The sequence below is a fragment of the Dicentrarchus labrax genome, unplaced genomic scaffold (assembly GCF_905237075.1).
Source record: "Dicentrarchus labrax unplaced genomic scaffold, dlabrax2021, whole genome shotgun sequence".
In the NCBI taxonomy this organism is placed as follows: Eukaryota; Metazoa; Chordata; class Actinopteri; family Moronidae; genus Dicentrarchus; species Dicentrarchus labrax.
The window spans coordinates 13,067,496-13,094,785 of NW_026136707.1; the positions used below are offsets into that span (position 1 = coordinate 13,067,496).

At 42.7% G+C, this 27,290-nt stretch overlaps 1 protein-coding gene across 1 annotated transcript in view; it reads left to right on the forward strand.

Moving 5' to 3' along the window:
* The first annotated feature begins 105 nt into the window (after positions 1 to 105).
* itga8 (integrin, alpha 8) overlaps positions 106 to 27,290 on the forward strand; it is a 39,368-nt gene continuing 12,183 nt past the window's right edge. The window contains exons 1-18 of the mRNA XM_051405272.1: positions 106 to 2,693; positions 3,052 to 3,182; positions 5,923 to 6,023; positions 6,701 to 6,824; positions 8,063 to 8,124; positions 8,580 to 8,625; positions 10,610 to 10,735; positions 10,872 to 10,916; positions 12,325 to 12,368; positions 13,853 to 13,909; positions 14,120 to 14,172; positions 14,257 to 14,462; positions 17,093 to 17,290; positions 21,768 to 21,813; positions 21,984 to 22,091; positions 26,326 to 26,381; positions 26,789 to 26,946; positions 27,078 to 27,209. Coding sequence (XP_051261232.1) covers positions 2,497 to 2,693; positions 3,052 to 3,182; positions 5,923 to 6,023; positions 6,701 to 6,824; positions 8,063 to 8,124; positions 8,580 to 8,625; positions 10,610 to 10,735; positions 10,872 to 10,916; positions 12,325 to 12,368; positions 13,853 to 13,909; positions 14,120 to 14,172; positions 14,257 to 14,462; positions 17,093 to 17,290; positions 21,768 to 21,813; positions 21,984 to 22,091; positions 26,326 to 26,381; positions 26,789 to 26,946; positions 27,078 to 27,209 — 1,890 coding nt within the window. The 5' untranslated portion in view covers positions 106 to 2,496. The remainder of the gene's footprint in view (positions 2,694 to 3,051; positions 3,183 to 5,922; positions 6,024 to 6,700; positions 6,825 to 8,062; positions 8,125 to 8,579; positions 8,626 to 10,609; positions 10,736 to 10,871; positions 10,917 to 12,324; positions 12,369 to 13,852; positions 13,910 to 14,119; positions 14,173 to 14,256; positions 14,463 to 17,092; positions 17,291 to 21,767; positions 21,814 to 21,983; positions 22,092 to 26,325; positions 26,382 to 26,788; positions 26,947 to 27,077; positions 27,210 to 27,290) is intronic.

The window sequence follows — 27,290 nt, forward strand, 5'->3', positions numbered from 1 at the left end:
CTCCTCTCTGTGTGTTTTTCTCATAAATATTATGTCCTAACCCCGACATCGGACAACCTCAGGTTTCAGGATGTCCAAGGTCTGTCTGGATCGCCTCAACACTAAATCACTCACTAACTTATGTTTCCCCTAGAGACTCTAAATCTGTAATTCACTAAATCTCCAGGACAGTGATGGTGACTTAAGAACCTCTCTGCAAACAGAAAATATGCCTCAGAAAAAACAGTGAATTTCCCAACAGAAGACAAATGAAACATTTTATTTTTATAAGGCATCCTAAAACAAGCATTAAGACAGGTGGCAAGTTTTTGAGAAATAGCATTTCATACCATTAAGCACTTACTCCTTGCTCAGGACAAGACCTAGAGACTCAGTGTTTACGTATTTGTGACTGTGTATATTTGCTCCATTATGCATCTGTGCGCAGGAGAGTTGTAACATTGGCTGGGTGTGTGTCTAATGGATTTGTCTAATGGAGAAAGGATGTGAGTCTAATCTGACACAACAATCTGCTTAATTCTCTTTATGAGTTTGTAAAGAGAGAAGCTAACCTGGGCACAGTGTGTAGAATATAAAGCACTACTGTGAGTGTGCAATAATCAATCCAGAATGACCTGCAGTAAATCTGTGATCAGAGCACGCTGGCAGACTCCCAGGACTTAACCTGAGCAGTATGTGAGCAAATGTGCGTATTCCTGGAAAGGGGGATCTGTGAGAATTGTATTGGATGTAAAACAGTGGAGAAAATGATTACAGATGAAAATACACATTAAAACTGCATTAAGACATTAGTTACCTCGTGTCATAACACAGCCACACTTAAGCCAAACGGGGCAACAGAACAGGAACATACATGCCTGCCTGCTACCTCCTCACTCCATCATCATCATCGCTTTCTTTTAGGTCAGTGAGAAGAAAGTCAGGGAACACATCTGTCTCCTATGTGCTCATGTTTTGTAGACTTATTTTTCCTGTTCATCTTAGATTTACATAGAAACAGCTGAGAAAAAACAGACCCTCTCCTTTACCCTCTTCCCTCTCTCTCTCTCACATACTCTCTCACACACACACACTTCACTGTTGCACAAAAAGCATCAGGGAGATGCGTCAGGGTGAACCAAGCCCGCACTAATAAAATGAAGCAATAAAGGGAGACAGGATTACTGGAAGGGATGGATGAATGGATGGACGAAAATGTGTTGAAAAGTGTGTGTGGGGGGGGGGGGAGAGAGAGCAGGGCAGGTTGGAGGGTGTGGAGGCCAGAAACTTCTCCATCTGGCAGGTCAAGGTTTGGGTTCTTCTCATAAACTTTCTACCTCACCTTCTCACCTGGTTCTTATCAACTGTCCTGACAGAAAACACACCGACTGTAGTGCTGCTCCATCGCAGTTTTACTACACCGCCAGGCTGGCTATAGAGTTTCATTCATCACTAATGTGCTCATAAAGCTTAGCTTAATTAAAACAAACTCTCCGAGCTGATAAACACCAGATTTGGAGTTCGCCTGGAAGTAGGTGCCACATTCATTTCTCTTCCTCTCTGCCCCGCACTCGCGCAGAGAATTGGTTTTTGATAAGAAATAATGTTCAGAAATGTGCTGAGCTAAATATACAAGAAATAAAAAATAACAGTCTGGTGTGGCCTGTCGCCTCTATAAACTCGTTTTTCATTGCAGGATATTATTTTCAGTGTGTTACCTCGGAGGGTTTTTTTGGGGGGGTTCGCCTGGCGTTGAGTGAAACGGTGAGCGGGCCAAAACTGCCTAAACTTGCGCAGCTCAAGAGATTTCTGTTGTAAGCCGACATAATAATTACTGACATAATTACAAAGAGATTATTCTCAACGGAAGGAAATGCACCCCTTTTTTAACGGCATGGTTGAAGAAAGAGCCAGTAAAAAGTATAAAGTGGTTTCATTTATGAACCACTAATCTTTGCATTTGCGTGCGTACGCTTCAAGTCTCTGCGTGCAGCCCGCGATATTGCGTATATTTCTAGATTCATTTGAGAAGGTGGCTATAAATCTCACTTTAATATAATTTATTGTTTCATGGTGAAGCCCCCAATTCGTCACAGAAAATGTGTCTGTGCCATAAAAGGAGCGGTGACGCGCCAGCCCCGTAGCGCGCTCAGATGTGGTCTGTGCCTTGTAATGTGTGTAAGTGTGTGTGTGTGTGTGTGTGTGTGTGAGTGTGTGTGAGTGTGTGTAGGGGGTAAAGTTTTGTGCAGATGGCGGGGGCGCGGCTGTGTAGTCTTGTAGTCTCAGACTCTGGACAGACCTGGGGGTTTCAGGGTGTCAGGGGGCAGTTTTTTGTGGGGGGGAGCGCAGTGATCCAGTGACAAGCAGTTGGACGACTTAACCCGAGAGAAACCTACCTCACCTGCAGGGAGGAAACTCTCTCTCTCTCTCTCTCTCTCTCTCTCTCTCTCTCTCTCTCTCTCTGCCTCAGTTCCCTCTCATTTTTGGGAATAGTGCGCAGCTGGCTGTTCTTTGGGGATGATGGAGCGTGTGTGGGACTGTGTTTCCTCCGCTGGGATGTTTATTCTCGGGGTGCTGTCGGTGCTTTGTCCGGCACTAAATGGAGTTTGGAGTTTTAACCTTTACGCAGAGCATCCTACGGTTTACAGGGGACCCGATGGAAGTTATTTCGGTTATTCAGTGGACTTCTACCAAGCTACCCCCGACAGCAACACGTGAGTGGCAACATCAGTACTCAAGTTGTCCCATCAGTGTCCTGCAGGACTTACAAACTAATTCCACTTAAACTGTTCATGTACATCTAGTTTAATTATTTGAATCCAAATACGGTGGGAAAAGAATATTTAAATGAAAAAGAAATTAGGTTCAGGATCCCTGTAGCTACACAATCTGCATGCCACCCTGTAATGTGACAGAAGACGCATGAATGATTCAGAGAAAAACGGAATTATGGAACAGAAAATAAATGTATGAATGAGCCAAATTGCGCACTGACAGCGCAAGTTTGCTTAACGCCTTGAACACTATCCTGCATGTCTTGCATGTACATTTGGTTTCTCTTTTCCCCTCCAGATTCAGTGTGTTGGTGGGGGCTCCCAAGGCGAACACCTCCCAGCCTGGAGTTGTGGAGGCAGGGGCCGTCTACTACTGCCCCTGGCCTGGACTCCCTGACAGCTGCAGACAGATACCTTTTGACAATTCAAGTGAGCAACCTGAAAGCTTTCTTCTTCTTTTTTCATGTCATGTATTAAAATAAATTCATGGCAGAACTCCTGGGGGCCATACTGGGTATAAATATGTTCCATAGACTTATGTTGTAAAACATTTGTGTCGTTACAGTACATGGGAAGGAATAACTTCACTGTTCTATATTTGGACAGAATGTGAGACATATGTGCAACAATGTCATTATTTTATTAAGAGTGTTTAAGTCAAATGAAATTTAACAAGCGTTCATTTCTCTGAGATCCAAGTGGATCCTTTTAAAGCCATAGGTGGCCCCAGATGTTACTCCATTTGGAACCACTGGAGTTTCATAACCTGTGTCTGGTGTGTGTGTGTGTGTGTGTGTGTGTGTGTGTGTGTGTGTGTGTGAGAGAGAGAGAGAGAGAGAGAGAGAGAGAGAGAGAGAGAGAGAGTTGGTACATGTGTTGCTGCATGAAAAAGAAAGATAAGACATGTGGGTCTCATCAGCTTCATCGAACAAAAAAGGTGGCTTGCGGATTTGCTGATGCAAGTCTACATCATGTTGATTATGGTTTTCAATTTATTATCATCAAGGGTCCAATCTGCCTTTGTTTGTGTGTCTAATGTCTCTGATGCACACTTTTCCATCTGACTAGTAAGTGTATGTGTGTGTGCAAGAGGTAGAGAGAGAACAAGTGGGAGAGCAAGACAGAGTTGGGGGGGGTTAAACTGTATGCACATGGGAATTTAGTTCCCCTTCGGAAGAAAGGGGGATTGGGTGAGGTCTGCTTTTTATTAGATCTTGAAAATGTATCCCTGTCTCCTTCCTACTCTCTATCCCCCTCTCTTTCTTTCTGTCTCTTATTGTGAGGATTCCTATCATCTTTGTGAGGACCAGAAAAATAGAAGAGGAGAAGGAACTGAGCTTGTATGGCACAGTTAACTTTGGTGGTGGTTTTGCTCTTTGAGGGTGTCTGCTGCAACAAGTACACCTACCTACAGAGAGAGCTAATTCATCGGACAGAACTCAGAGAAAGCTGTGTATGAACATTAGACAGTTTTAGTTGTGGATGGAGCTGCAGCAGCGAGTGATATTGTCATGAAGGTATCAGCAGAGGACTATCGTGTTATATACACAGCTGCTTAATCCAAAGCATCAGCTGATGCAAGTATGACTTTATTGTTCTACCTGAACTAAAGCAAGGCTCCATGCAGATGATGGTAAAACCTCAAGAGTGAGGAAGATTTTCTTTGCTCTCCCTAAAGTTAATCATAGGTTATATGTTTTAGAGGGGGTTAGTTTTAGTGTGAAGTGCTTTGGGGGAAATTTCAGGTTTTGGGGGTATAAAAATAAACAGAGGATCAAATGTGTGCGTAGTCGTGTGTGTGTGTATTCACACGAGTGCGTGTGTATCTGTTAACTAGAATGAGTGGGTATGCACAAGGTGATTGATGACAGTGGCCACGGTGGCTACTTCTAGAGTTACAGCAGACCCTTTATTACAGGTATAAACCAGACAAAGATACACATACGCACACTATACAAAATATCAGCACGAGTGGTGAGCATATGTGTGTACTGTACTGGTTAATATCCATAAGTCCGCTTCACATGTGGCTGAGTATGTGTGTGTGGGATGACACCGGGGTGCATATGGTGACAGGCACACATTAGTGATTGCATGTGCATGATTAAAGAAACCCTGCGTCTGGGTTCTGCTTGTTTTTTAATCTCCCAGAAAATTATCCATACATGAGTCTTGAAATTATTTATTTGAATTATTTTCTTCAGTAATGTCCTTCTTCACATTCAAACAGTACCATGCATCCACAAATCTGAGAGCTTCACACTTCAGCCATTCACTACCATCACCCACAATTTCCAAACCTGCTTCTTTATATTGCTGCAGGATCATTTATATAAGAGCATGCAAACATAATTTGGAAGAAGGTAGGCTTGACCAAATAAATAAGTAAATGATGATGGTGACAATAAATTAAATCAGAAATACAGTTATAATCAAATAAACGCTATAACAAACTCCTGAACTGAAAATATGAATAACTTTTATAGGGAAAAATTCCACTATACACCTGCCTTTATGCATTTATATTTTCTACCTTCCTTTCCTATTTAAGTGTGTGTGCATCTGCGAAAGGAAGGTGTTTATGGGGAGGGGTCTGCACAGCTCTAAAGAGACCCAGCTGGTCTTTAATAACACTGGAAAATATCCACAGCAGAGCAAAGACACACATGCACACTTTAACCAAATCTGACGCTTTATTGTGAGTCAACTGGGAAATGCTCATAATGCGCATACGAGCCTATGTGTGTGTGTGTGTGTGTGTGTGTGTGTGTGTGTGTGTGTGTGTGTGTGTGTGTGTGTATGTGTAAGTATCGTAAGTGTTGTTACATTTTATTGGAAAGGCTTTGATTTTTTTTTTAAAAGCCTCCAGCATCCTGACAAATGTCTGTTTCTGGGGGGCAAATGGTGTTTGGATGTTTGTTATAGGGCTGTAAGATGTTACAGTTTGTTCTTGCTTATCAAGGACAAATGCTTTCCATTCACACAGACGGCGCTACAGGCCTGGATCCACATTAACACAGTCAATACCAGCTTTTATTGGCACCATTATACAATTATGAAACGTCTCTTTCATGTGTTTTCCACTTCCTTTCTCTCTCTCTGTCTCTGTCTCTCTATCTCTCTCTCTGTCTCTCTCTCTCTCTCTATCTCTGTCTCTCTCTCCCTCCAGATAACAGGATGATAAAGGTCAATGGCACCAGAGAGCCTCTGGAGTTTAAGTCGCACCAGTGGTTCGGAGCATCGGTCAGGACACACAAAGGAAAAGTAGTGGTGAGTTGATGTGATGTCGCTTAATATCAGACACGTATCACCTGTATCATCATACATGCTTCAAAACTATACTTCCAAACAAAGCCAAAATGCAGTAACTACAAGTTTAGTCAAAATTTAGTGTAGACTACAAACTGTCTTGACATTTATCTTGACATTTTTATGCCATAGTCATGTAGGGAGCTAAATCCTGTTAACGCTAGCTAGCTGGAGATAAAAATGGCTAGCCCTGGCTAAAGCTAAACTTTTCCCCCACAGCTGTTTCCTGTCATTGAAATAGAGACATCTGAGCTTAATTTTTAAGCATATTTAAACTAAGAACCTTAATTCAGTCAAGGCAAAAAATAAACATCTAAACTAATCGTTAAAAGAAAAAATGTTAACTAGCCTAACGTTAGCTTAGCAGCAACTGCCATCTCAGCTTCTGATTTAAATGGGTTTCACGATTTTGTGTGGTTAAGTTATATTATTAAATTGGAAAAAAGTTATTTAAAAGTTCTTCTAGCATTCATGCTTTGAACTTTTTTCCCCTAAATTTTGGAGAAAATATTGCTATCTTCCTTTAAAGGGCAGTATAGGTTGCACACAAACTTGTCCTGTTATGTTTTATTCCCCTTTTGGGTCAGCGCCGGTATTTCTTTAAACTGGTCTTAATGAGAGTGGTTTTTATTGCGCAGGCATGTGCTCCTCTCTACCACTGGCGGACAGTGAAGCTGAGTGGGGAGAAGGACCCCGTTGGGACCTGCTATGTGGCCGTCCAGAACTTCAGCGCCTACGCAGAGTACTCGCCCTGCAGGACCAGTGAGTCACTCTGCAGCCTCGTCTCCAACTGTCTCCATCTCCCTTTCACTGTCTTCCATCCTCCCCCCCTTTGTTTTCTTTTTCTTTATCGGCTGTCAGTATAAACACAAATTAACCACAGTTTATTTTTGATATACTGTATCTTCCATCAGTGTCACGTGTCACATCTCACAATATGGCTTAAAGTTTAAATACATGAAGTGATTTTTACGTCAGCCAATAAAAACTAATATCTAGGCCTCAAGTGTAAAGTGTCATCTAAATCACAAAAAAAGAACAATCTCACTTACCTCTGGTAGTATCTAGCCATGCATTACCATGGATTACCTTGCCTGATGTTTCAAAAGTCGCCACAGAACCCCGGTAGTCTGTCTCTCTCACAGTATCTGTTTCTCTCTCTGGTCCTCTTCTTTCTGTCATCGGTTCTGTAAATGGGATTCATGGGATTTTTCTGCCGCCCACACCCCTTCTCCTTAATCTCCAGGTTTTTTTTTTTCTTCCTGCGACCCCTCTCCCCCTGTGCTGTGATATGAGGCACCGGCAGAGTATGATAAGGAGAAATGGAGGCTATCAGGTGGCACATCGTAAACAGCAGATCAAACACAGCCCTTATCATACACCCCATCATCTGCTCTGCATGAAAATCCCCCTCCGTTCACATTCGTTCTTACACTCCCTCTACTAATGAAAGTTGTTAAAGATCTCTGTTTTCTTTTTATGTTGGTTCTGACTAATCAAGACTAGAATAATCACGTTGTAAACTCAATTGTTCTAAAGGGGGGAGTAATGCTGCAGAGTTCTGAGGGCAAAGGAAGTATTTCTTCACGTGTGTCTAAGTCTGATTTTTCTTCTTCCAGCAGCTTTTTTACTTCATCTTAACATGAATCTAAGACCACTCAGACTCCTACTATAACTCACACTCTGTTTATACGTGCACGTGTGTAGTTACGCATCATTAAGATTCACCGCAGGGTGCCTCTGAGATGGAGAACAATTTATTGTGTGCACATAAGTTTTGCATGTTCATGCACAGTGTAGTGCAGTAATTTAGACAGAAACACAACTCATCGGTTCATTTTTATGTTTTTCTCCATTTTTTTAGTTGTAAAACTGTTTAATCTGATACAAGTAATGCTCTCTGCAATGTTAGTTGAGTGCTTTGTTCCAGAAAATTTATTTTTTTTAACAATTAAGACGCTTGTTTGAATGACATGTTTTACTGTTTGTGTGGTTTTCAGATGATCCAGACCCAGAGGGACAGGGGTTCTGCCAGGCTGGCTTCAGTGTTGATTTCACCAAGGTAAAGATTGCGGCAAAACAATCGTACACTATCGCCATGACAACCCCATGCACACATCTTTGTAAAATGCGAGCAGAATGGTCTCTTCAAACACAAGACTCCCTTCAGAGATTTATGGACACGGGGAAGATGAGAGCACGTTTGTCCCCAGAGGAGCCTCAACTCCTGATGTGACCCATCGCCTCTGAACACAATAGGCCAAACACACACATACACATTCTTTCACTGTATAGTCAATGTGAACTTTGGCATCAGTGTCATATGGTCCAACTCTACCCTCCTGTACAGGAAGCTGTCATTCTCCAAAGGATGTCAACAGACATGACAGCAAGAAATAATATGTGCACACATACACACAAATGGCTACACATGTTATATACCCCTGACACAAGCACACGCTCACACTGACAAATTGCTGTCACATGACCAACCCTAACTTACCGTATTTATTCCAGGAAGGAATGCTGGTCGTAGGAGGACCTGGAAGCTTTTACTGGCAAGGTAAGTGCAACAACAGTGTAAACCTGTATTTGGTCTCTCTTGCAATGATTTCATAGATGGGAAGGTGTTCAAATGAGAGAAGAGAATGGAGATGAGTTTAACAGTCCAAACAGCCCACATACACACACATGCACAGGGACACACTGGCCAAATCTGCAGTTTCATAACAGGAGTCTTACGTAGGAGAAGGTGGAAAGAAATGTGTCTCTCTCTGACGCTTTCCTTAACTTTTTCCCCCCTTCCTCGCTCCTTCACTTCATGCCACTCTCTGCCTGTAACAGTGTAACAGGAACTAAGTGTTTGGGCTCTGTAATGAGCTGATCAGGGGGGTAATGGAGTGTGGAGGAACTGCCCCTCTGCCCTGTGACAAAGCACAGAGGGCATTGGAAAAAGCACTGAGGAGAGAGGAAGAGGCTCAAGGGCAGGCTACAGGGTTGTGAAGGATAGAAGAAAGGTGGGGAGGTTTGAAGACTGAGAGCAAGGAGGACAGTGGGAGTGATGGAGGATTCTTAAGGAGATGATAGAAACATGTTGCAGCAGGGGTGGAGGGGGTGGGGGGTAAGAGGTGGAGGAGTAACTCAGACACAGAGAAAGAAGGAGAAAGATGGATGTTCTGCTTTATAAAAAGCAGCGCTGAGGTCAGCTAGCTTTCTGGATATGCAGGGCTAGTCTAAGCGAAAGGGATGAAGTGTCTTCATAGTTGTAGACACAGCTAGAGTGTGTCAGAGTTCAGCTGTTGAAGTGAAGCACTACTCCCCCAGCTCCAGGTGTGTGAGAGTGTGTTATCCAAATGTAGAGGAGTTCTGCAGCTGTTCACCAGGAGCAAGCAGACAGTCAGTTATCAGTTTCACATGCTAATTTCTCTTTCCTTTCTTTGTAACCCCTCATCTGTCACTCCACAGCACTTCATTTGTTTAGAAAAAGAAAATATGCAGCAAGAGAATGTTGAAAGAGCGAAGGAAAGTGGCTCTGTGACAGATATTTCAAAACTGCCACACAAATTTGTATGATTCTGGGTTATTGTTTGGTATTGCTGCTGTTATTACATATGGTTAAGTAATGAAGGCTCCACCATACAAGACCACACTAGACAGGCATCACAGACAGCCTAATGGACTGCTCCCTCTCTGTGCCCTCAGCGTGGCAAGGCTGGCTGCCTCCAGTTAAAACACTTCCTCCGAATGTTTATAAAAGCACTCAGCCTGGATTATATGGCCTCTAATATACAACGATTATCTTCAGCCTTCAGCCTGAGTCACTGGAAAAAAAATCTTTTATATACAATCTTGTTATCGCTGGGTGTAAAGGACATTTCATATTAGCAGCAGTGAGTTATGCATCTGTGTTAACAGTTTGTAACACGGTGTCTCATTAATCAGATAGAGGTTTTATAATGAGTTGATATAGTGTTATTCTGGGAGATAAACTCAATGTGAGAGAGAAGAAGAGGGGTTGGAGGGAGGGCTAAAAGGGCATATTTCCCTCCCTGTCAGTACATACACACACATTAAGGAGGATTTATGGAAGGTTGAGGGCGGCCGTAGATAAAATCATTTGTTTGTTTGACCTCTTGTTCAACAGCAGAGGAAGGGTGTTGTTTGTGTGCGCTCACCTATAATTCAGGATGCTTGCTGCGGCGAGGAAAGGCGTTTGCTTGAGGGTTTTTAAAGGAACATTGGGGTATTTTTTCAGCTATTCCTCTGCCAACGATGTGTTTTAGCTTTCCTCAGGGAAGGCTTAGATGTGTGTCGTTAGCTCTGTGCATCTTCACATGGAACAGGCGGTCCAGCTCCAGCCGGTTTCTATAGCAGAGGGCAGCGGTGCTCCCTTCATGGGGTCCGAGCTGAAACCGCTGTCCGTGAACAGATGTGACTCTCTCACCCTGAGTGTTTGTTTTTCTTTATCTATTTATCCCTATGTGTGTGTGTGTATGTGTGTGTGTGTGTGTGTGTGTGTGTGTGTGTGTGATTGTGTGCGTGCGCAGGTCAGGTAATGACAGCAGGGATAGCTGAGATACTAAACGGCTACTCTTTGAAGGCAGTGCTAAGACGGGTTCCAGGAGAGAAACACACCAGAGCAGCTGAGGACACACACGACGACAGCTACCTTGGTAACATGCACTTACAAAACAAACACACACACTAAATAATTATCATACATTACATTACATACGGTATACGGAGAGCACTGTGTACAGAGTTAATTTCACCCACATGTTTTCATGTGCAACTGATTTCTCTCTCTAGGTTACTCTGTGGCAGTGGGAGAGTTTACAGGAGACTCCGAACAAGGTGAGAAATCCAACAATTCATTACAACTAACCACATGCAGCACCAGAAGAATCCCTCACTAACAACACCGCCTGAAACAGCTGGAACACTCTCTGTATACTCTCCGGCTGGATGCCAGGACCACTGTGACGGGCGTAAAAGAGTGAGCGATAAGGAGTGGACAGTTGTGTGACAGTGTCTTGGTCTGAACTCAAAGGCAGTAATGAGAACTGTCTCTGTATGTCTGGGTCACGACCCTGAGGGGACAGGACTTCAGGAACCACTGATAAAGGGATTTCCTCTCTTCCATTTTGACTGATTAGAATGATTAGTGGCAGACTCCGCAGACCTCTTCAGATCTTGAGTGGGTCTTCTCTGGACTTGAAATATTAGGTGGAAAGGGAGACAGGCACGCCACGCAGCATCATTTTATTAAACACGTGCAGGTGGGGGAAAGTGCCTTTGAGTTTATCTTTGTTGAACCTTTCAAATGAGAGGCCAAAATAAATTCATAGAATTAAGTATTAGAAATGTACAAATCATTTTATTTTTCTTAGTTATACTCTCTGGTGTCTTGCCAACAGTGCAGCATTTTGATTCCTATCTCTTTGTGAGCTTCAGGTGCTGCTGATGTTCATTCCCATGCCATCAGTTTTTCAGTAAATGAAACACACAAGCCAATTTCAACATAAAAGCACAGCTCTTTGATTAAAGAAAATATGTGTCCAACCACAGTCATGCTACATCATTTTCGAAACCCTTTTTTTTATTGCTTTCTTTTCAAACACAAACATGAGACCCTCCTCCCCCAATGCCACTACAGCTTCCCATTCATAATTTCCTGTCTATCAGAGCCTCTTTGCTAATTCCCATTTAGTGGGATCTTTACGGGACAGCCCTACGTTTACATACCCCCATACAGACCCTCCAAAGGCCCTGAACCCCCTCAAGCGCAACACATGTCATAGAGTCTTAAAGTGAACCATAAGAGGTTACACATGCCTGTTGATGTGTTGTGGTACGAAGCTTGTTGTGGTCTTGTTCCCCCCAAACCCTCTTCAGACTGGAGAACTGGTCGTAACTGGGAGTTCTGAGTGAAGACGGAGCTGGGAAGTCCTGGTTTATAGGCTTGTGGTTGAGCCTTTTGGGTAGAGGGCTGGAAGGGGGGCACTCTATCTTCTCTCTCTGGGTGGGTCCTTCAGATTGTCCCTATAAGACGAAGGCACCGCACTCATCAATCAATACACAAGCAGAGCCTGAGCACCCAATCACTCAGTGTGTTCTCAGCCACACTTTGCCCTTCTGACAGGGTGGGCTGGGTAGGGCATTTTTAAGGGTTAGGCCTTTGAGACAAACTTCCGTTGAGCACTTTTCTTTCTCTTTCTCACACTTTGACATATGCTAATTTTTGTCTTTCTTTGTTTCCCAGAGCTGATAGCCGGAGTCCCAAGAGGAGCACAAAACTTTGGATATGTGAGTATGAATCGCAATGAGATAAAAGGCGCACAGGATGGATTTTTTTGGCCTAGATTTCCAGGAAAATACATTTATTTGTTCATTCAGCTGCAACAGCATTTTACAGGCAGAATCATTATTATGAATCATATGTTATGGCCTTTGCAGTCACAAGATCTCATCCCAGTTGAACACCTATAACAGATTTTGGTCTGTACTGTGCACGCTTCACCACCATCACCAAAACACCAAATAAGGGAATATATTTTGGGTTTTAGGATGGTGTTCATCCCTCCTGTATGTTTCCAGAGGGAAGGACCTTTAAAGCTGTTTTGGCGAAACTTAATATAGTTTTTTTCTTTACTTTGTCACTGTATGCTGTATACAAACCTGTTAGTTATGGCCAAGTTGTATGTGTGGCAGTCTGAGATAAGAAGTGCAGGAGAGATCAGAGAGTTTTTATGTGCAGACACACACACAATAAAGTCCTTTTGGATTCTTCTGCTTTTAGTGTTTCATATAGGATTACATCTTTCATTGCACACATATGTATCTACATAGCAACACCAGATACTGTATGTGCATCTATGCTTAAACTGTGGTGTGTTCTCTTATGGGAACATGTCCCCAGGGCTGACTGTGTCAAGCCTCCCTAATGACACACGGCTTCCGCTGCATGTGGAGGGCGGTGACCCCACCTAACCCCACTAACCCTTCTCCACACACAACCGACCCCTAACCCTAACCTGCAGTGCAACCGCAGGACTCACCACACTACGCACACACACACACACACACACACACACACACACACTGAAACAGTGTGCGTTTTATGTCTGGAGATTGTTTCTGGTGCGAGAATGCTCCTTCCTGTACAGACAGTGCACTGGGAGTGTTATAGAGGAGGGGGGCTGTAGCTCACAGTAGGAGGAGTGTTATGAGGGACGCAGGTAGGCCATGTAGGCCTGGAACTGAACTAACTGTCAACCCTGATTGAGTTTCTTCTGTGACCAATTTGACAACTCAGTGTGCTTCGATTCAATATTTGTGTTTACAAATCCTCATCTGTCTGTGTTCGTAAGTCTATCCCCGTTTAGTATGTCTTTGAGACATCTGTGATTGGGTCAACGTGTATCCTTCTGCATGTGTGTGCGTGTGTGCATGAGTGTGTACGTGTAGCCCCCGGCTGTCTCCATGTGGTTGTTATTTTAGGTCTTATGAAGGAATTCTCAGCCTCCCCCCTCCGTCGCTCCCCACGACCTGGGTTAGGATGGGGGGAAGGAGAGAAAGATGAGGGGGGAAATGGTAAAGGCGCAAAGAGGATCGTGGTGGGGGAGGGCACAAAAAAGAAAGGGGTTTCAGTAGAATAAAAGCTTTTTTTATGCGGTTTCTGACTTTTTCCTGCATTCTTTATGTGCCTGTTTGTCAGACTTCTTGGCCATGCTGCAAGGACAAAGTCTGGTATTTTGTTAGTCATGCTTTGTTATATCTACTTGTTTTAGGTGGCAATGATCAACTCCACCAATCTGACCTTCATCCAGAACTTTACAGGGGAACAGGTAGGAGCATCAACACCCAGTCACAGTCTGTCACCTTGCAAGGCTGTATATAAACTGCTGCACCCTGGGCACCAGCTGCTATGGATTTTATTCTATTTTTGAATTAATTCAATTTGAATGGGGATGGGTGAAAATTAAATTAGATGAAAATCATGTAACCATATTGCATTTATGGTAAATACTTTTGTTCCTTTGCTGTCTGTCCCTCAGATGGCCTCCTATTTTGGCTACTCGGTGGCTGTCACTGACCTGAATGGAGATGGGTAAGTAGATAATTTCTCTGTCACTCTAGACACACACATAAAGTCTCTTTCTCTGAGCACTGAAACTGCGTCTAATGTTCCCAGGACTGACGATGTGCTGGTTGGAGCGCCCCTCTACATGGAGAGAGAGATGGAGAGCAAACCCAGAGAGGTGGGGAGGGTGTACCTGTACCTGCAGATGGCCCCGCTCACTTTCTCCAAACCTGTTGCCCTCACCGGCACGCACACCTTTGGGCGCTTCGGCACAGCTATAGCACCCCTGGGAGACATCAACCAGGATGGATACAATGGTATGCTGAGAGGATGAAAGACAGAAAGAAGGGGAGAAGAAAGGGAAAGATGAGATAAAAAGGAAATTGAGCCAGATGAAATTCATATGCGAAACAAAAATATGCAACTTGAGAGAGACAACAAAGAGAAAAAGAGAAGGAGAAAGATATGAATATGAGAAAATTTAACACAATCCTGATGCCACTGCATGAACTTTTTCCCCTCTACTTGTCTGCTCATATGGGGCTGGTGATTTCAGGTAAACCCAATGATGGACTAATCTTTTTCTGTGTTTCCCATGGCTCTTGAACTGTTTTGTCTCTGACTGAGGAAATCCTATCAGATGCTGCTGCTTGAGCAAACTTAAAGCTCTTCAGCAAATCAGGAAGTGCAGCCATGAAAGGTTGTCTGTGTGAACTTGTTTCCTCCTGTGATGATAAGGGTTAAGGCCATGTGTGTCTAAGTGTGTGTGTGTGTGTGTGTTGGAGTTATTTTTAACTCACCAGATGTGCACTGAGATAAAATCATCTGGGAGTTTCTGTCCTGCAGCCCTCAGTTCATTCCTCTTGGATGTGTTTGTTTTATCCTTGCATTGATTGGACACACACACACACACACACACACACACACACACACACACACACACACACACATACACACACAAACCATGCAGCCTGCAGCCCAAATGCTCCATGAAGCTAAGACCTGCTTAAAAATGAATGAACTGATGCACATATGGCCCTCGTATGACATCAATCCCACTGATTTGTGTTTTATTTATTCATGGTCAGTGTGTTGATGTGTGTCCCACCCCTTTAAACCCTTTAACAATCAGATCAATAAGCATTGGATCAATAATGAAGCTTTCTCTGGGCAGGCACATAATTCGCATCAGGCTGTCTGTCAAGATGTGACGGTCTCTGAGGGGTGGTGATGTGACCTGAGAGGACGTGGAGCCTCTCTGCCATCTAATGAGTACAAGTCCATGCCTGTGCAGGATTTCATTATTCTGCATTATGTTATGAAGTCACCATGGAAACATTTTGCTCAGGGTTTTCAGCAGCTTCTTTTTGCTAATGTCAAACTCCTGTGTTTAAGTATACCTGTGCAACTTTGTGATTATGTGTGCATAATCAGAGACAGATTCCTTTTCTGTCTGCAGAGACCTCATCACTGCTTTTGCAAAATTATTTATAAAAGCAGAACCATACCAATTTCCTCTCATCTTCGTGGCTTTGTTGAGTGTTAGCAGAAACCTTACAATTTAGCTAATTTAATTTTCATGTGGCTCTTTTTGTTTTTATCAACCGACACTGGCTTTCTGTCATCATAACTCACAAAGTGTCAGCCTCTTTCTGTCTGTGAGTAACAATCTCCTATAGTTTTGGTCTCAGCGATCACAGTGGGTGTTCCACATTTTGCCGTGGAATCATGTGGGATGCTTATGAACAATGTCCATAAGTGACTTTCACATTATTTGAAACATTTTTTAAAGTTTTTTTTTTTTTTTTTTTTTTTACACAGCTATTCAGTTACCCACGCATAGACATACAGACTCGCAGACACATATGCGTACACACAGGCACATGTATACACTTGCATACACACATGGTTGCATTTATCCTCTCTACCCCACAATCTGCTTCATGTGGAACTAGTTGTTTAGGCTGAGAGAGAGGGGGTCCAGAGACAAACAGGATGTCTAGAGGTGTTTGGACAGTACTGAGGGATACTCAGATACAGGACAGTGCAATGTGTGGACATAAGAGGTTAAAGAGTGAACACCAAAAATTATGGTATGGTTAAAGAATCTATGACGACATCAGGACAGGTGCTTGCAGTAGGTAAATTGTTTACCCTCTGTGCTCTGTTGTTCCACATCATCTTTTTACTATGGGCAATTGGGTCATACATAAAAAAAATAATAATTTAAAACTTTAAATTAGAGAAGTTTTGGTTATTTCCACATATTTTGTTTGCACTTTTCAAACTGGTTTGGAATGGGGGGGGGGGAAGTGATGTGTACTTACATGCACCAATCAGGGACACATTTCATCTGATGGGAATCTGATGAGATCTGATGAGAACCACACCCACACAGTCCTGATCAGATTGGCTGAGTTTTTGAGCATTCAACTTTTCAGGGACTTCAAAGATATAGTTCAACATTTTCTCAATCACTTTCCTGCCACAAATTAGATGAGAAGATAATTACCAGAGAGTTACTTTCAGTAAGGAAGCGAATAAGTGTATTTTCCAAAGTTACAAACTATTCCTTTAAGACTTGTTGCCATGACAACCTCCTAGCTTACCCTTTATCCATTTGTCCCTTATTATAGGGTGATATTAAACCAAATGTTTCCCATGCAGAGCACAATACTAAGTAACCACAGAGTACAACAAAGACCTTAACAGTGTGCAGACAGAAAAGAAACATAAAGAAGATTAAAAGAGTAAAACTAGTGAAAATTAATGAAAGGAGGTAAATGGCAATGCTGTCATGGTCCCCCAGTGCAGGTAAATGACAGTCAAGCTCTTTTCCTTCACTTTTTCCTTCTACCTGTATGTTTTCCTCTGCTTTCTGTCTCAGAGGGACCTTAACCCTGCTGATGTGTAAACCATGCGTGTATGTGTGTGTGTCATCCCTTAGACGTGGCGGTGGGCTGTCCGTTCGGAGGCGAAGACCGTGGAGGCAGGGTATTGATCTTTAACGGTAACAGAGACGTATCCACGCAAAGCCTGACGCTGAGCCAAGAGCTGAGAGCAGCCCGAACACCCAGTGGCAGCTTGCCTGGATATGGATTCACTCTGCGAGGAGGCCAAGACCTGGACAACAATCAGTATCCCGGTAAATACTCACACTCAACAAGTCAATCCGTCTCTACTCAGCTCCCCATGTTATAATCAAAATTCTTTCTCCGACTTGCATTCCTTCACTTCTGCACTTTCTGTCCAGCTCCTCTCATTACAGCTTCCCTACTCTTCATTCTTGACCTCCACATTTCATGGTTCCCCCCATGCACTCCACTACCATCCCCATGTTCTCCTGCATTACTTTCCTTCTCCTTTCTGGTAAAGTCATCAGTCAGAAGAAGGGGGTATAGGGATAAGTGCCAGCGAACTGCTGCCGCATCCATTCTTTAGGGACTTACTCAAGTAGGGGAGAAAACATAAGATTGAGGGAAAGAAAAAAGTATAATAATACATTATCCGCATGTTCGGTCTGCCAGACATTCAAGCCTCGGCCCAAATCCCCAAAACTGTGAGCAGACAAAGCAGCATTCAATTAAATTACATGCAAGCAGCTCCTTATGTTATGTACCACCTACTTACTTTAGCAGAGACCTCCACCTTTTGACTTTACAAAACATATTAGAAACCTCACTCCAATCATACGAGACCCAAAAATGCTTTTTTTATCCGAGTGTGAAGCTGTTTATATACGTCAGTTTTTAGTTCAGAAATAGGTCCATTTGAAGCAAAGGAGGTCTGTAAAACCACTCTTTTACTACCTAATTTTCTCCCTAATTTAAAGCTACTCCACTCTCAGCATTACTCTGGCTTTGTGCTTCAACAGATTAGGCTGAAAAGGAGAATTTGTTTAGTTTTACCTTTTCTTTTCTCCCCCCCCCACTCCCTTCCCCCCTTTTTCCTTTTCATTCAGCTATAATAACAGATTTCTTCATTCCACAAACAGGATATCAAGGGAAATACACACATGACTGCACACAAGTTCACATGTGTGGCTTGTGATCAGTTTCACTGGCGGCTAGACAGTGTGTGTTGAGCGTGTGCCAGGCTCCAGGTCAAAGCAAGACCCCGCGCAGACCCACTGAAAATCAGAGATCCGGGATTAAAAACACTGTACAGTAAATATACACACAAGGGTTACAGGTTGAAACTTAGGCTGGTGGAGGCCTTCTGGGAGGAGGAACTAGAGTAGAAACTCATGGGTGGCAGAGCTTTCAGCCAACACACACAGATACACACACACACACCGTATAAACATGCACACACACAAACGGCGCAGTGCTTGTGTCGTCTGTCATTAGAGAGCTGGCAGGCGGAAGTGAAACACACACACACACGCACGAACAGACACACACATACATGGAGTGTCGTTAGCACGGTAGTAAAGTCACACTGTTCAAAGGAGCCAGAGATGTTTGATCAGCATTATGAGAGGACTGCACAGGCGTCTGGGAGGCCTGCTAGAGCCGCCATATGCTCCCATTGACGTTAATAGTCATTAGTCTGATGCAGGAACACAGAGAGAAGGAAGGACGATGATTAAGCTCCAGATTTAGCTGTAATGGACTTTTTTTCTAAAAGATTATGTCATATGTTTGTGGTTTTATTTGATAGCTTACAGCGGAAAACTAAACGAAAGGTAGAAGAGACTAAATATGGCTAAGAAGGAACAAAAATGACACCCACGCTTAAGGTTTGGGCAGAATTAAGCTCAATTAGACAACAGGCACCTTTGGCACAGACACAGAAGCAGCACTGAGTTGATGAGGCCAAGAAGCAGCGTGTGGCTCAGGCTAAAAGCTGGAGTTAAGGTTGGGTTCAGCTGTGTATCAAAAGGGGGTCAGATTGCTTCAGGGTGCATTTCAGGTTCACCAGAGGGGTCAGAGGTCAAAAACTGACAATGTTTTACCTGTCAATCACACCAACTTGCTAGATACAGACACAGAGACATGTCGGGGTCAGTGATTTGGATGTGTGAGGTGCTGAGGGGTCATTAGGTTGGTCATTTGGTTGGTAAGTAGGTGTAAAATGTATTACTAGGCTCTGTGTCTGCTCGTAAATTTAACAAGCATCTTTCATCCCATTCTGGATGTACTTTCAGCTTAAAATGAGACCAAATTTGCACAGTTTCCTGTCCCCTCAGTATTATAGTTTTATACCACAAATGTAACTGTAAGAACTGCTATATTAGTCAGTCTTGAGAACCTCCTCCCAGTTTGGAACAGCAAATTCCCCGTCTGCAGTGTGAAAAATGTAGTGCTAGTTCAGCATTTAAAATATGTATTGTAGCTGGCAAGTTACTGAATAGCCTTAAAATCCCACACATGCATCCAAGAATCAAGAAATCCTCCATTACTCTCTCAAAAACCGCCTCCTTTTCCACTGAGTGCCATTGACCTTTGGCATTTCATCACTGAGGCCGGTCTCCTGCAGCCAAACAGGCAGTCAGGGCAAGCAGCCAGTGACAGCTTGACAGTCTGTCTAAACTTTGGATGGAGGTTTTGTTTTCACAGCCAGGACAGACACCAGCTAAGCAGCTCAGTTACCAAGACTTTACCTGCACCTAGACCTGCCATCAGTGAGTGTGCGCACTGGTGTGTTAGCTCGTGTGTGTGGATATGGTTCGGTGTGTCTCTATACACACACACACACACACACACACACACACACACACACTAACCTCAAATCAACAGTGGCAGGCAAGCTTTCCTGTGTGTAAGGAAATGGGATTGACGTGAAAAGGAAAGTGGGCCGTTATTTGATTTAGCCCTCGGTGCAGCCATGCACACACTCACACTCTCACACACTTAACCCCAAAGGTGCCCGGTCCTCAAATCAGTCTCATGTCATGCAGCAGTGCAAACAAAAGAGTCAGAGTGAGGAGTACAGATAGCCATTGTGTTGAAAACACACACCTAAGGTAGGAGTGGAGTTGGATTTCGGGATGGACAGAGGAATTTGGACTAGGAGTTTCTGTCTCTCCTTCCTCTGCTGAAAACACACCTTGCCTCTGATGGCTTTCACAGATTGCAGTTTAAAGGCCGAGTGCGCTATCCTCTGCCCTCCTTTTCTCTCTATCATTCCCCCCTTCCTCCCCCTGTTCCTGGGCTCTTTTTCCCCCTTCTCTGTACCTCTCCAACTGCCCCACAAAACCCACATCTTGAGGTCCTTTCTCGTTTCAGGCTTTTCGATACAGTACACACACACACACACACAGAGCCACACGCTCACATAGCGACATAGCACACCCCAGGGGGAAGAGGGACAGGGCTTAAATGTTTAATGTTGTGGTTTCAGGGGGACTCAGTGACTGCAGCCAAAGGCAGAAACAGATGTGCCTCTCTCAGATTCAATTAGTCCCTTTCTTCTTAGATACGCAGGAGAGGAAAGACACAGCAAATGACAAGCAAAGTCTACAAGAGTGCACTTCCACCAGCTTAGTCCAATATTGCCTGCAGCAGGTCATTCTAGTGCTCAAACAGTTAGTTTAACTAAACAATAAGTTGAACAACAGAACATTTATTTCTGATAATCAAATCAAATCAAATGCCAAACACTCACTGGTTCCCAATTCTCAAATGTGAGTATTTAGTGTTTTTCAGTTTTATGTCATTGTAAATTGAGTCTCGGAAATCGTAATAGGTGTTCTTTACTATGTCCTATCATTTTGTAGGACAGAAAATTAATCAATTAACCGTAAAAAAAAAAATGTACTGATTAATTGATAATGAAAACAATCATTAGCTGAAGCCCCAGTTGTCTCTCACTTAGCAGCATGAGGTTATTCTGTCTTTCTCAGGATCACACAACTTTAGTTTTTCTGTATCTGGCAGTGGTGGCTTGTATCCATTAAGTGTGTCCCACATTGTTTTAATCAGAACTTGTGTGTGTGTCTGCATCTGTGTGTGTGTGCGGTATTCATTGGTATGTGTCCCCTAACCGCAGCCATTAAATACCGGCTCTATTTTAAACTCTGAGAGCCAATTAAAAGTGTGTGTTCATCACAAAACCCATGAAAACAAATAAAAATCACATATAGATGAGATATGTTGCTGCTTACAATTAGGAGCTGTTGCTATGCAGGCTGTTGGAAAATGTTTAGCGAAATGTGATTTAAGCGATGTGAACTTTCTAATGGCACTGGAATGCAGCGTGGGGTCCCTGTCTCGCAGCACACACACACACACACACACATATATATGGACGCACACATACATGCTGATGAACTCACAAATACACACATTCTGTTTATAAATTTAGTCTGAACCGGGTCATGTGTGAAAGGATAAGAAATAAAAAGCATGGTGATATCAGAAAGTCAACAGAGTGTCACAGTGTGTTTAAGTGTGTGTGTAGGTGTGTGTGTTGTGTGTGTGTGTGTGTGTGTGTGTGTGTGTGTGTGTGTGTGTGTATGTGTGTTAAACGTGAGAAGTCTGTGTTTGATGAAGATTGCTGGAGACCTTGAAATCAGTCCCATCTGTGGCATTCTTTGAAGCTCTCTATTTCCCGTCTCTCTCTCTCTCTCTCTCTCTCTCTCTCTCTCTCTCTCTCTCTCTCTCTCTCTCTCTCTGCAGATCTGATTGTGGGGGCGTTCGGCGCTGGCGAGGTGTCAGTATACAGGTGAGAATGTACAAGACGTGCTGTCTAGTTTTGAAATGCTTTTTGTCATTCCTCACCTTTTTTACCTTTCTTTATATATTATGCTTTATGTGCTATGTATATGCCTTTGTGTGTGTGTGTGTGTGTGTGTGTGTGTGTGTGTGTGTGTGTGTGTGTGTGTGTGTGTGTAGGTCTCGAGCTGTAGTGTCTGTGGAAGCTGCAATGATCTTGACTCCCAGAATCCTGAACCCTGATGACCGACAGTGTCACCTGCCTGACACAGATATTATGGTTACCTGGTAAGAAGAGCTAGATAGTCTCCGTACTGAACTGAACTGACTCACTCACTCACATCCTCAACACACATCCTTATTTATCTTATTCTGGCTCTTCAAGCATCCCCTCAGTTCATCCTCTGTTTGAAACAAACCTTTCAAGCCCCTTTTTGACTGTTGGTGAATTTAAGTCAATTTTAAAGGGTCTAGAAAATAGCACAAAATTGTTTCGGAAACCTAATCACGCATTTTAACTGGAAATGTCTATGCAATTTCGTAGTGTGTGACAGTTGCATCGGCCGGTTAAAACTAAATGTTTTTCATTTTTTCAGTGTTAAATAAAGTAAAATAAAAAGATTTAAATATGCTAACAAAAAAAACTTAATGTGAAACAATTAAACCAGCAAAATGTTTTCCCAAAATATTTATAATAAATTTTTTTGGTTTGTAAAATGTTCTTGTAGCTCTTCACCACAGTCCACTATTTGTTATAATTTTTGCCAGCTGTGTCGTGCGTAGCTCCTCCACTTCCGTTTGGCCCCGGGACAGTAGCGTCCATCAACACCACGCTCAAAGTCTGCTTAAAAGTGAGAAGTGAAAACGTTGAGATACTTATAATTCATAGTATAATTCATAACTTGGACACAGCCCTTGTGTGTGCGTGTGCGTGTGTGTGTTTGTGTGTGTGTGTGTGTGTGTGTGTGTGTGTGTGTGTGTGTGTGTGTGTGTAGGTGAATTAAAGCTAAAGGGATCAAAGTCTTAAATAAACATGAGACTAATGAGGCCCACTGCTGCACTGAACCCCCAGTGCTATACCAGAAACCTTACTGCTTATACTGTATCATGATATGGTACGCAGTATAAAGTATACACATTCACAAATCACACAAACACTGACAGATGTGACAAATATTTCACCCCTGTGCTCTAGACGTCTGCCATCAGCCAACGTCTGTTTGTCTGTGTGTCTAATGCGATAATTTAGAACACACTGAAAAAGCATACTCGTATAACCTGGAAAGTCAGATTTATGGGTCTCTGCAATTAATTTGATACTGCATAATTCTATTTTGATTATGTTATTGTTCCTGTGGGTAGCAGGCTGGCTTTGAACAGTCTTGGGGTGAGTTTAGTCAAGGGGAACTAAAGGAGAGGGGGTCTGAAGGCTCCTGCTGCTTCGCCACAGCCTATTGTTGGTCTTAACTTATTGGGGCTGGAACCGCTGGACTATTTGGATGGGAGAAGTGTGCTCGGCGAGTTGCCATCATGGTGTCTGTGTGTGCGTAGTGGTGTGTGAGTGTTGGCAGTGAGTGAAAAGAGAACAGGGTTTGGGTCAGATTGACAGAGAGCACTAAACTGTGGAATTCTGTCAAAACAAAACTCTGCTTATTTAAATAAACCGCCCTAAAGTTTTGGTCAAAGGTATGGAATCAGATAGGACATAGGACACACATGCAGAGAGTCAAACAGCAGCTCGTAGAATTAAAGGACGTCTGTGACTCTTGTGTTTCAAAGTGGTGAAGATTTTTGGACATTTCAGTCGTTTCCCTGTGGTAAAAGCTGGAGAGACACTTGATGGGAGGTAGCCGCAGCCTCTCATGTATTAGTACATCTGAGTCACAGGGTTAAGCATCTGATTTTTGGTTAAATAATAAATCCCAGAAGGTCAGTTAACAATACTGACCACTGTTCTGACAATATTTCCAAAATCCAGAAGACTTTTCTTAAAAATAATTAAATTTGTCTGCTGTATGCTTTTTATTTTAAGTATTTTTGGGGCATTTGCAGTTCTTTTGCCTAATCGAAAGATGGTAGCCAGAAATAGCATTTCTCCTTGGTCAGTTTATATAGTGTGAAACAAGATCAAACATTTTCTTATTATTATCTATTATTGTGTAGTATATATTTATGTTTCTTTGCAATATTTTATATTCTCATTCAAACTAGCATGTTTGTTTGTGTTTTACAAAAAAGTACATTAGTCAATTCCGGCTACATGAATTAGGGAATACAGTCACATCTTGTGTAGCAGACAGAATATCTTTTCATCCAGTTTTTGAGAACTGGATGAAAAGATATGAATTTATCAGCAGAAGAGCAGGATGTTTTTCTCAGGAGTGGGTGGAGACCAAAAATAGAACTGGACAGAAAGATGACTTCACATGAATGCTAGCGTTGCTCTCTTGGATGTGTAAATAGGCAAATGTTTGCTAACAAGTTCACCATATCAACTTAGCTTGTTTCTGCTACCCCCAGTTGTAGCAGGTTTAAGTGACCTAAAAGATCACCAGGAAAGGATTTTTCTTGAAATCAGATGCTTGGCTCTCTGACTCTGGTGTGGTGAGACATGCGCGGTAGTAAAAGGGGCTGGATAAAAGGATGAAGGAGTGGTGGAAAAGGAGTTAGCTACTTGATGACCAGCCTTAAATTGAACATTCCTACTCATTAAGCAAACCCGGGGTTGTTGGGGGATTTATGTGTGCAGGGAGGGCCGGCTAGCAGTTTGTAGGCTGGTGGAGCACAGATGCATTTTGGGGAAAATTACATACAGTAATGACTAACCAAGGGGCCAGAGCTGTTGTCAGTAAAATGGGGGTCATTTCCGTGCTACATACACTTAAGTTTGACACACAGTGCTTATTAGAGTCACACTTGAGCACACCCACCCAAAAACACCAAACACACACACGCCTACATGCAACACATATTAAACATGCATGAAACCACCTGGAGAGGTCAAAATGACTTAGGGGAGCAATTTTTAAAATAGAAACCTGTATTTTATTTCACATAAACTCACATCTGCATTGCATACATTTACAGTGCAGGAAAACTAGCTCATCACGATTGTGTCATCTAATGGGGATCCTAATTATTAACAAACACCCAGGCATCCACAACAGCTGCGTTTCGAATGTTAGGGTTTGTGAACTGAAACCAAACAAACAATAATCACATGAAGTCATTTACCTCATGCCTCATACTGCTGAGTCTGCTGAGTGCAGAATCAGGAGCGTTACGTCTGTAAGCTTCCTCAGATTAGTGAATATTAACAGTTCAGTGCTCCCTGTGTGGGAGTCACTTTCCTGTTCTTGATTAAAGAGGTGATAACACACACACACACACACACACATACACACTTACTTACACATACACATACACACATAAATAGAGGAAATGCAGAAATTTTTCCCAGTCTCCCATGTCTGTGTGTCTAATTGAGGGGCTCACAGGGCCCTCAGTGGGACTTCCCACTGCCCCCTGCAGTACAGGAAGGAATAAATGCCTTGCTTATGGGCAATTTATTTAGATAGTTATATCTGTGGTTTTCAAACCAGGGTCCAGGGACCAACAGGAGTCCTTGAGTGGGTTGTAGGGGGTCCCCAGCAAAAGGAGGAATGTAATACTTTGATCACATTTTTTGGAGGCTGGAACAACAAGGGAAGAAAGGGTTGGACATTTTTATGGATTGTAATATATAGTGATCCCAGTTTGATCATTAATTGACTATGAAGGCTTTAGGGCCCAGTGGTTAACACTTAGGAAGATCTATTGGCAGAAACTGAATATAGTATAATATAACACTATGTTTTCATTAGTGTATATTCACCTGAATATAGGAATCGTTATGTTTTTGTTACCTGATGAATGAGCCATTTATATTACAGACTCTGCAGGTTGCCTTCCATGGAGTTCGCTATGTTCGCCAGGCTTACAAGACACCACAAATTAATATAAATCAAATCCAGAATTCCCTGACTACTTTTTTAAATCATGCTACAAAAACCCTAAAAATAACTAATACCAATTTACACAACCTAACAATCATATTTTCAGATCTCCATGTCTACAACAGGATTCATAAATCAAAAAACAGCACAATGTAATTGTAACCTACAAGACAAATCACAATAAAGACAATTTAAATTCTTGCCTTCTTTTCCAAACTTTTGAGACAAACATACTATAACTATAAAACATCCTAATTAGGCATTAGCATTTCAGGGTTTACCAAGCCATTGAAAGCCATAAAAAACTTATTAGCAACCATACTGAAACTTGCATGACTTATTATTGTTGGTGTGATATCCTGTGTGATTAATCTAAAGATTCATCATTGAAAAATAACCTTGTGGTATCACTACATATTTTAGGCATCCATGCATTTTGTCCTCTTTTTAGTATGTGTGTGGGTGTGTTGATCTTGTACAGGATGCTAAAAGTTATCCTAAACTTCTGCCTCTTTATCTTCCTGCAGTCTGAAGGTAGAAGTGTGTGCAGCAGTCAGCGGAGTGGGGATCCCCAGCTCTGTAGGTAAGCAGCTGTGCACAATGTGGTGGAATGAGAGAAGGAGGCAAAAGGGAAAAGCACAGTGGGAGGGACAGTAGTCAGAGCCAGCTCCTTTGTACATCTCATCAGAGTTTCCTGCTTTGAAACTGCTGCTCTAATTAACGCAGGAGGGAGGGTGGAAACAAGAATCGGGTAGACAGACACAGACAGTGGAGGTGTAAAGTACATTGTTTCCACTGTCTAATGATGCTCTGTAGAGTAAAACGCCTACAAATGGCTGCTTACTTCATAACTAATGTAAAGTCACACATATAAAGGGTTTGGACCATGTGGATTCAACACTTAAGGAGTGTCTGATGGCCTAATTCACTCTCATTGTCACTTTTTCTCTCACTTTTCCATCTTCCTTCGCATCTTCACCTTCTTTCCAGACCTGAAAGCAGAGCTACAGTTGGATTGGTTGAAAGGCACCAGAGGTGGAGTTAAGAGAGTTTCTTTCCTGGATACCCAGCTGTCTCAGCGCACAGGGCTCCTATCATTGGGTCGCAATCGCCCACGTTCATGCCTAAGCTATACCATTTACCTGAAAGTGAGCAAATTACACTCATTTCCAAACACAATGATTTGCATAATGTTGCAATCCACCCGTTCAGTTTACTATTAAGACCATCCAAAGGCGACTATCTACACATTTCTCACCTGTTTCTGTTACTCCCTCAGGAGGAGGATGAGTTCAGGGACAAATTGACCCCTATCTCACTGGCTCTGAACTACAGCTTGGCTCCACCCTCTCATGGCCAAAACCTCCCACCTGTCCTCAACCATTACAGCAGCACTTTCCTTCAAGAGCATGTGAGTATATACTGTATATACATATAACCATAATATTGTACATCTATTGCATGTTCGTCTGACCTGGAAGAATAATTCCTC